The 10,114-nt window shown below is 43.3% G+C and overlaps 1 protein-coding gene across 6 annotated transcripts in view; it reads right to left on the bottom strand.

Annotated features, from left to right (window-relative positions):
* Window positions 1-291: 291 nt before the first annotated feature.
* MYOT (myotilin) overlaps window positions 292-10,114 on the bottom strand; it is a 31,800-nt gene continuing 21,977 nt past the window's right edge. For all 6 annotated transcript variants that reach the window (XM_068409551.1, XM_068409552.1, XM_068409554.1 and 3 more), the window contains 8 exons: window positions 8,802-8,952; window positions 6,216-6,317; window positions 4,213-4,262; window positions 3,531-3,663; window positions 2,594-2,801; window positions 1,957-2,122; window positions 1,295-1,428; window positions 292-870 (listed from right to left, as the gene is read on the bottom strand). In XM_068409551.1, coding sequence (XP_068265652.1) covers window positions 698-870; window positions 1,295-1,428; window positions 1,957-2,122; window positions 2,594-2,801; window positions 3,531-3,663; window positions 4,213-4,262; window positions 6,216-6,317; window positions 8,802-8,952 — 1,117 coding nt within the window. In that variant the 3' untranslated portion in view covers window positions 292-697. The remainder of the gene's footprint in view (window positions 871-1,294; window positions 1,429-1,956; window positions 2,123-2,593; window positions 2,802-3,530; window positions 3,664-4,212; window positions 4,263-6,215; window positions 6,318-8,801; window positions 8,953-10,114) is intronic.

Genomic DNA, 10,114 nt, shown 5'->3' with positions numbered 1-10,114 from the left:
AACATCATAGCCTTAACACTTCATATCATAGAGTTCAGCTTTTGGGTCAAGGTGCAAGGAAGAAAAATATTGATCATGCCTCACGGACATGTTTTAGTGTTAAGGGAATGTCAGTATCTAGTTTATGGTAAATAGTTTACAGCTATCAGAAGACAAGTAAGGGGGGAAGAGGCAGGGGAGAGGACCAGGGGCAGACTGAGCAGGGTCAAGAATCCCCCTTTGCCAGGCTGCAGCTGATGCCAGGCATCTATAGCTGGTTTTAACAGACCAAGGAAGAGTCACAGCCAATGCTGGATATTTAAAATTTTATTTGCCTCTAATTTATTCTCATAAAAACACTCTAGTCTATTTGGTTTTAGTATTCAGACAGTACAGACCTCTGATATTAGAGAAGCAGTACAAACCAATCTACTTTAGCATGTAACCAAGCACAGGTGGAGCTAAAACCACCCACACTTGTAAAAACTAGTTGGCCTGCTTTCTTAGGCTTATAGTTAAAATACAATACTCAGTAAATGGTTATATTCACCAACCCATATAAATAAAATCTAACATGGTAAAATGGGAACAGCTGAATGTGCAAGAGTCAAAGTAAAAATATGTAGATAGGTATTTTGCTAATCAGAGCAATCACCAGTTAACTGCACCTATGCTGTAATTGTCTCTTACAGGTGTGAGTTTTCCTCTTCATTTCCAGTTAAAGTTCGTCACTTTCATAGAGTCCAGACTGCTCAGCCAAACGCTGAAACTCTCCTTCAGGTGAGAAAGCTTGTTTCACGTCCAGTCCTCTTCCATTAAGTGCCAAATACTTGCTAAAAGTTGGTCGAACCCGTAACTGCTTTGGGGCTGGAATTGGCTTGTTTGCATGTGCTGGAAGAGAGAAAAAAAGCCTCTTTCAGTGTCTTCACAGACTGTGGAAAGACCCATGACAGAGCAACCCAGTTGCTTTTCATCTGCAACGTAAACTAGCCAACACTTAGGAAGAATTTAACACACAAGCCCATATCTCAGACACCAGAGATTTATATTCGCCCTCCTTGGTATCAATCAAATTGTAGTCTTCAAACAGCACGGATAGCAGGTGCAGACAATGTGCAAACAACATATGGCAGTGTCTTGGTACTAAACAAGAGAGTTTTTACTGGGATAGGTACTTTTTGTCTAGTTCTGTACCTTCGTGAAGAAATCCTCCCAGCAGCCTAAGCCTCATTAGGTTAATCTTGCAGGTCTGTTCTGAATACAAGTGCCAGGGGCAGTTTCAGTTGTGGTTGTGGCACCGTGATGTGGTACTTACTTGCAACCTCCAGCCTGGCATGGCATGTGGCCACACCAGCTCCGTTGACAGCAGATACGGTATACCACCCAGCATCTTTCTTGTTTGCATTATGAATCAGAAGGCAAATCCTTCCAGTATTGTCATGTAACAAGCTGCAAAATGAAGGTGTTTACGTGTAAGTGCTTGGAAGGGGAAGGAGAGAAGACATTGAAATCAGAGTCAGTTGACATGCTGAGGAGCTGAGAAAGCCCTAGAATAATTCTTGCAGGGCACTGCAAACTATTTAGACATAAACACTGCATTTGTGTTACAAGCCACCTGTAATTCACATCATGATACCATTCAGGTGATATCAAGGCCCTCTGTAGCCCCGTGGCCTCACAGCATGATGAATATGTTGCATGTTTTAATCCTAAAGCCACGCTTCTCCATGGGCCTTATAACTGCTGCTAGAATTCAGAGTGGCATCTGGTCACAGGCTTTTCTTTCTGTGCCCTCGAAACAAGACTGTGAGCAGGGTGCCTGTCCAGCACATGGGCCTGCTCTCCGTGTGTCATAAACGAGAGGCAGATCTAGCTCTCCAGCTTGCTGATTTTAGCAACCAGCCAATTCAAATTTGACTTAACAAATACTGGTTATTGTTTTCTAATACACCAATGGCCAACTCATTAATAGGATACCTTATTCGGTCTGTATTATATTGTACCATTTCGTTGTTTCTTTTCCAGTAAATCCGGGGTGTTGGGATAGCAGAGATCTGGCATTCGAGTCTAGCTGTATCTCCTTCAAAAACCTTTTTGCTTTGTGGCTTGAAGATGAAAGTTGGAGGCGTGTGATGTTCTTTTGCTAAATTGAAGAGGAAAGACAAGAAGGAGTTACTGTAAGTACTGAATGCTAATATCAGGCTTGTTTTTTAAGATTTCAGAATGCTAAATTCAGGAGGGCACATGTTCCTTACTGCAACTCCTTAGCTGACAGGCAATTCCCATGAGTGTAAGGGTGTAGTAGACACAATCCACTTTAGGAGAAGAGTCAGTCAACATATATTATCAATTCTAGGAGATTAATAACTCCCAAATTCTGGACACCCCCCTACATCTACATAACCTACTAGAAGTGCTTTCAAGAAATGTGGCATCCCAGATGTATTAAAATAGTCTTGGAAAAGGTGAGGTGTTTGTTATAGTTTGAGCCTGAATATCTGGAGAGCTACGTTTGCTTCTTAATTGTTTTATGTCCCAAACACACAGAGGAAGGCGTTAGATTACTGAGATTTTCCATGCATGGCCAGGTAATTATCAGTGCTCTCAGTCTTACCAATTACTTCCACTTTTACTGCAAAAGATGCTTCTCCTGCACGGTTGACAGCCACACATTCATATGTCCCTGCATCAGATGATTTGACTGCTTCAAAAATGAATGAGTGGAATCCCTTTTCTGACACTATCATTTTATGGAACTGGTCTTGATGAACCATCCTTCCATTCTGATACCACATCACATCTGGAGTCGGCAGCCCACTAACCTGTGAAGGAAAGGAAAGCAATGAAGAGTTAAACAGCTTTAAGATAATAAAAGTCCTTCAATGCTACAGGGAGTTTGATAGATGATCAAATCATGATCCTACTGCTAAATTTTACAGTCTTGCCTAGTTTTGAATATTAATGTGGTGCTGCACAGGGAAGAAGTCTTGTGAAGTGTCGTGGAGAGGTAAGCTTTAGCTACAAGACAGTGGACACAGTTCCTGCAAACTCCTGTACTCATCCGGTGAGGTAGTTTGGATTAGACCACAGATGCTCATTGTGGGTTCATGGAGGGGGGAAATTCACCCTTTTAATCCCATATTAGAGGCAAGCTAGTCCTAAACAGGCCTTGCTGAACGTTTGTCCAACATGTATCCACTGAAGTCAGTGGAGTCCCCGTGCACACCTCCCAAAATGCCTTGTTTCAGCAGGGCCTTAATATTCATTCTTCCCAATGAGGTCTAGAAGGTGCTCTGTGGTGGTCCGTATTTACCACTATTTAGCTTTAACCATATTCTTATGCAGCTAATTCCATTTACATTTTCTAGGGAAAATGGTGAAACATTTCACCATTTCCTATTTCTTGGTTTACATTGCCTGGACAGACCCTGCACCATCAGCCATTAGTGCTCTGGCTTATTAAAGTGCAAAGCCACTGCGGCTCAGACACCTCTCTTCATGCCACACACCCCACTGAGCTAATGGGACTGAAAGTGAAAGGCTGGAATTACTTTGAAGTCGAGCCTGCAGAATCGCCCCTCCTCAATAATTACATCTTCAGGCACTTGTGTAAAACGTGGCTGAAAAAATTTTTCCTGGATTGAGTCATGTCCACGTTCATCTCCTCTTGAGGATGGTCTGCTCCTAAAAAGTGGAGAGAAACAGTTAGTTGTGTAAAAATTACCATAGCACAAGTGACGTTGAAGCACCACTTGCAGCTGGAGTCCCTCAACACATTTAGCAATCCAACACTATAGTTCTGGTTTGTCTTTCAGCTGTAAGGCATGGGTTTTTATCAACCACTTATCTTGCTCAAGTTGTTCAATTCAGCCCAGAAGCATAACATATGAAACCTTCATCTTTGGCCTAATATCCAAAAGAATTTACAAGAGCAATGTAGGCCATGTTTCATCATGCTGTGTTTCATCATTTACATTGTCGGACCGTGCTTTGACTAGAGATGTATCTTCTAGAATATGAAGCATATTTGCCCTAGGTACATGGAGTCTTTAAACCTTCAGTGTTATGCCTAGAACTGGCTGGGTTAAGGTCATAGGCATCATCAACCATCCACAAATGGTAGCACTTTAGCTGAAAGGAAATGAATGAATTTAGTAATTACTGCTTTAGAAAAAAAGTAGTGAAGTAAAACTAACATTGTCTAGAAACATTTGAAATAAGTTTATGCATTACCTTACATGTGTTGTAGGAACCTGCAGCCTGATGTTTTCTGCATTCTGGTGCTTGGAAAAGGGAAGAGGAGAGGTGAGTTAACTTTGAAAGTTTTATCTATAAACTGAACAAGAAGCCATTTTAAGTTAGTGTACTGACTGCTGCTCAAAAGCAAACTGAATGCTTCAGAAGTGTTTGGGACAAGAGGTAAAGAATCTTGCATCAGGAGCTAATACAGTCTGTTTTCACCCCAGGCTTTGCCATGACAGTAACAAGTACTATTAATAGAATGGGACAACTTCCCATTACTCTGCACAGGTGATAGGTGCAGCAGTTTGTTTGGCACACCAGGCTTTTGGGCAGCCAGTAACCTTTGTTAGAGGGGAGTAGTACTACTGGCAGTATCTAAAATGAGAGCTAAGTACGCAGTGTCCTTCCCCATAGCAGGAATAGAAGTGGAATCGCTGGCAAGAACACTGTATTGTGCCCACTTAAATATGGTACCAATCGCAATGGACACATGCTGAGCTGGAAAATATTTTTCTTTCTAGATCACAGCACCAACTAAGCTCGCTGACAACTCCACAATCACATGAGTAAATCTACTAAAGTACCCAGGATTGATTCCTGCTAGGAACTTGGATGTTTGGAAAATGCAAGCGGAGTTTATTACCAGTGACTCATTTTAGCAATCGAGTCAGAGGAAACGCTGCATGGAAATTTCTGGGGTGTTTGCATTGAGCCATTATGATGCTTGGTTCTGTGCTCTGTAGCCCAGTCCTGTCGAACATTTGAGCCTGGGTTTAAACTTCAAGCACAGAAGCAGTCTTCAGGGGAAGCATTACATGAATGAGGGTTTTGCTGGACTGAGCTCAATGCTGTAGTGATGAAGTTGCTGATAATTCTAATGCTTTGTTATATGGACTGTGTAGTTAAGTTCCTGAGGAATCAGGAGGCTGAATGAATCAGTGACTACAATATTTAAAAATAAGACTGAACAATGGGAATAAGATCTCCCAAACATAAGCCAATCTCTCCTTCTAATACTCCTTTCTACGCAGCATTTCACACACCCTGAAAAGTTGTCAGTCATCCTGTTTGACTGAATATTTCCTTGTTCTGTGCAAAATATGAGGCTTCCCTTGCTCTCTGACATATATCATGTTTCCTTCTTGGCTGCTGTTGTCAGCTGATTGTTGGGGAGAAATAGCTCAAATTGTGTATTCCTCCCTTGCTGTGATCTTAAGCATCTCTTGCATCTAGGAGCTTTCCTGCCTGTGCTTTGGAAGGTGTGTGCCAGCCTGCTGGCTCTCTGCATGCTGCAGCAGGAGGGATGTTTCTCTGGCTGCACAGGTACCCAGTGGCGCATCACAGACATTTCTGCTAACTTTGATCACAGAAGTGCCAAAGAGAGCTTTTAACTGGCCTGAATCACCAGTGAATGATGCAAGTCTCCAACTAAAATGCTTTTGAAAATGCCAGCAGTAATAGATTCTTGTCTATCAGCGTGTGGGCTGCTAAAATATCTGTTTTGTCTTCTCTTAAAGATTGCAGGCTCCTGGAAGGGCTAAAACCCAACCGATCCCACCCCAAAGGCCCTGACCTCTTGTAGTCAATGTCACGTATTCCAAACAGTGACAGCTGTAAATCTCTCTGTCCTGGCCAAGTCTGAACTTGGGCTGTTACTGTGTACCTGTATCCCTCGCCGTGCTGCTCCCTGCCTGTCACAGGCAGGGTGTAACATGCTGTGCAGCAGCTGCTGTCATTCCTCCCTGGAGAGATCATTCCTCCAGATCAGGCCCAGAAAGGGGATGGTGCTTAAATTCCTCCCTTCTGCCACCACCCCCCCAAAAAAACCCCACAAATCCCTACTCTACAGAGCTCTGCCAGTGAGAGCTGTCCCCTTCCCTCCCCTCCCCTGCACTGGTACCAAATAAAACCCATCTCTCTGCCCTGTTCAAGTACAAGCGGGTCACAGCACAATCACCAGGAAATCATTGTTCTAGAGACAGGTCCCCATTTACCTGTGCGTTCTGCATGTTGTCTTCACTTTGTGCTTCCAACACAGTTGCAGCATTTACTGGTCCGAGCAGCCTCCGAGCCATTCTTTCTTCATAAGTTAATCGCTTAAAGTGGAGCAGAGAGGAATGCTAGTCAGAAGTCCATTTACTATTTCAGATCAGCTTGTAAGAGCACATTAATATGCCACAAATTCAGGGTGTCGTCAATGAAAGCAGCGGCTGAATAGAAACACCACGTCTGTCCCAGAGGGTTTGCAGTCTGTGATGCCTACTGAAGTCAGCCTCAATATATACAGCGCTGAAATGCATAAAAGATTAAACTGCCTGTTCATCAAAGCCTCTCTAATGCCATCTGTGGCCTCCACTCCTCCTCTTTCTCCACTGGGATTATTTATGGGTAACTGATGGCATTATCTCAGAAGCCAGAGTAAGTCCCAGAGTACCTTTCTGTTAGCACTGGGAAAACTTCCCAAGTCATTCAGCTGTGGATTTACTTCAGGAGCTAGAGGCATGATGGATGCTAGTGTCCCCTACTCCCAAAAAAGCAAGGGCCACACCAGAAGCAGACACAGCCAGAGAGGAGCACCAGTACCCCTCAAAGCACAAAGGAAGTTTATGCCAGCGCAACAGCCGCCTTATGAAATGCTGTGTGCTGCCTTGAGAGGAGGCAAGAATGCATTTCAGTCATGTAACAGTAAGTTCCTACAATGTGGATGCAGCACACGGGAATAAACATAAGCAGAATTAAATTCAAGTTCTGTCAGTTGGGTTGCTTTAGAAGAGATTGAGTACATTAGTCCCCTGAGCACCAGAACACCTGACACTTCACTTCCCACAGAGTTTACCTTGAGTTTGGATTTTGTGATGTGAGGACAAGCTCTGACTGAATTTCTCCTGTGTACAGGACATGTATGTGGCTACTCCTGGGTAGATAAGGGTTTGTGGAGGCTTGTGGGACTTTTCTTTAGAAGAGAGCAAGGGAGACCTTTTGCAAAACCTGCGAGAGAGTAATATCCCTGAGGTCGTTACGGCTGTATCAAGTGTGGCCGAGATTGACCAGTTGGTTCAGACGTTGTTGGAGGACAAGGGGAGGAGGATGCAGAGTGGCGATTGCATAAGCCTTATTTTTAGCCTGGCTTCCTATGGGAAGAAAAGCTGGCTTGCAATGGCAACCTTTCTTACAGCAGATAGGACGTTCCTGTTAGGGACACATTAAGTCATATTTGACCTTATTTTTTTTTTCCTTCAATATTTAAAATTATATATATGGCACAAACCTGTTCCCACTGGTGGTAAAGGAAAAACTCCTTTCTACTTCAGGGAAAAGAAGATGGAAACTCTAAACACTGGGCTTTTACTAGTCTGCCTCCAGCCAGCAGGAAGGTTCCCACATTAGAGACCTGCTTGCTCTACCGGTAAGAAAATTTTTCTCCGAGATTTGGATTTCTTGGTAAAGGGTATTGCATTTTGTCCCTTTGCAGAATAAATAAGTAGGTACTGAGACTAAGAGACCTTCTTATAGGAGGCAGACTTTATGATAAAAGCTCATGTAATTTCTTTGATTTGTTGTTGTTCATATAAAAAGAAATCAAAGAGGTTTACAACATGTGGTGATGGTCTCTAGAATGAGCTTTAAATATTGGTACTTCTCCAAGTTTCTAATAATATGAGGTGGTTTATTAACTCCAGCATTGAAAGCCAGGATGAAATCGTGTCTGGAGAACTGAGGGATTCTCCTGGGGTTTTTAGTTGTCTGTGGGTGTGATGTTCAGCAGGATCCCCAGCAGAGAGTTCAGGTTTGTGCCACAGCTCTAAACATGTACCTTTCTCCCCACCCTAGCCTTATTAATGTGATTGCACAAATTCAAAGACAGCTTGAATGGTGTGTGCTGGCCAAGAAGGTAGGATAAGAGGGAAAGGCAATAGCAGCTCAAAACCATCTTGCTGCATCAGATGGCTTTCAGAAGTCAATGCATACAGAAGTCACAGGAGATGTCTACAGACAGACTTACAGCAACCATCTCTCTTGCCACACATTCAGGCCAGCTTTCATCATGCACTAGCCATGTGCTGCTCCTCTACTGGGAAGAGCCTTTTCAGGGCTGAGCTGAACCTGGCCCACCAGTACAGCTATTTGCATTCCAATAGCAAAAATAACTGTGACGAGGGTATTGGGAAACAAAGAGCTTGGATGTAAATCTTTCAGAACCACACCTTTTACACCAGCCCTGAGCCATGATTAAAAATGGAGTCACTGTTGGAAGAGTTTTTGGTTTGGTTTTTTTTTTTGTTTGTTTGTTTTTTTTTTGTTTTGTTTTTGTTTTGGTTTTTTTTTATATTTCTAGTGGAAATATTCAGCCACCTCACGCTGAAAGAATATTCTGGTCATAAATGGCTCAAAGAACTCTTGCTGGCATCTGTTGAGGTTCTGAGTAAAGGTGTTTGGGCAGGGTTGCCCATGCATTTCCTTCTGCTTTCAGCTCAGTTTGGAGGCTCCAGCCTCTGGGCACTAGAACTAGTCTCTGCATCCCTGCTTGCACTACCAAGAGTCAGAGCAAACTGGTTCTTTAATCAGCAGGTTTCCCTTACCTGGTTGCCATTCTGGAGAAGGTTGTCTTTGCATCGGAGTTTCTTTTCCAAGTCCTGAATGAGGGCCTCTTTTGTTCCTCGAATTTCTTGGTCTGATGTCTTCTGCATAGAGTCGATGCTAGCTTGTTTGTTATACATGGGTTGTGAGTAACTACTCATGCAGGAAGAGAAAACAAAGTTATTCCTGTAGGCCTGCTTGACTGTTTGCTACAGCTTCATAGAATACACACAAAAATGTGAACCTGCTACCTAGAAACTGTGGTTTGAATGAACCCGTAAAGCATTTGGGAAATAGACAGCCTAGGTAGCGTAAATGAGTATCAAAAACTTCAGGGGAAGCATCAAGGTCTAGCCAAGTCACTGAGTGTCCTCCCACAGCCCTTGCAGCGGTTTGCTGTGGGTTGCTGTTCAGCATCCCTACCTCCTGCAGTGGCCCCTGCCCTGACTCGGATGTGTGCGGTAAGGCCAGCAGTGTTTTGAGGGAGCCACTAACTCTACTGAGCAACGTGAGTCTGTCCAGGAGCAAGTTCTCCCTCAAAACCTGCAGTCCTTTACAATTTCAGTTGTTAAAAAGGCCCTGGGTGCTGCAAATCCACAGCAAGGTCACAAACTAATTGCTTAGGTATGAACAAAGAGCTTATTAGTTGTCTTTTTCTTGGCCCCAGAAAGTTACTTCATACAGCATTTCTGTCCAGGTGTTCAATAGCCAAGTATGCCCCAAGATAGGCTGGGTCTTTAGGAGCCCTTGCTGCAACCCCCCACGTAGCCTGATCCTGTAATCCATTGTCAAGAGACGCAATTAAGTTGTGGAGTTAGATAGTAGCCTTGGTTCTGAAAGGTGCTAGGAAAAGAGGAGCACCCCTTAAAATGGGTTGCAAAGGTCTACTGGAGGTCACAGCACTCTATGCTGACAGGATCTAACCCGGTTCGTTACATGCAGTGGGGCCTTGTACGCTACAGCGTGTTCAGAAATTATTTCTATTCAAAATCCTCTTCCTCCTGTCGCTTGGGAATTCATTCTGTTGATTAGTGTAGGGTAGAAGGGTTATAATTCTGGTACGTATTCCCAGCACTGCTTGGACTTAATACCTTGACCAAGTTATAACTTAAAAACTTTAATAATTTGCCCAACATATTAATATGTCTCATGTCCCCGTTTGCCCATTTGTAGCATGATTAGGAAAATAATTCCTCAGCTCACAGGATGTTGCATTTAAGAGCAGCTTATATAAAAGGATCATAGCAAGGCACCAAAGCCCTTTGCTATGAAAATAACCCCACACTACATACACACAACCCAGCAGTTACTCCAG

This window comes from Nyctibius grandis, chromosome 10 (genome assembly GCF_013368605.1).
Source record: "Nyctibius grandis isolate bNycGra1 chromosome 10, bNycGra1.pri, whole genome shotgun sequence".
Lineage (NCBI taxonomy): Eukaryota > Metazoa > Chordata > Aves > Nyctibiiformes > Nyctibiidae > Nyctibius > Nyctibius grandis.
This window is presented reverse-complemented; position numbering and strand designations above follow the sequence as displayed.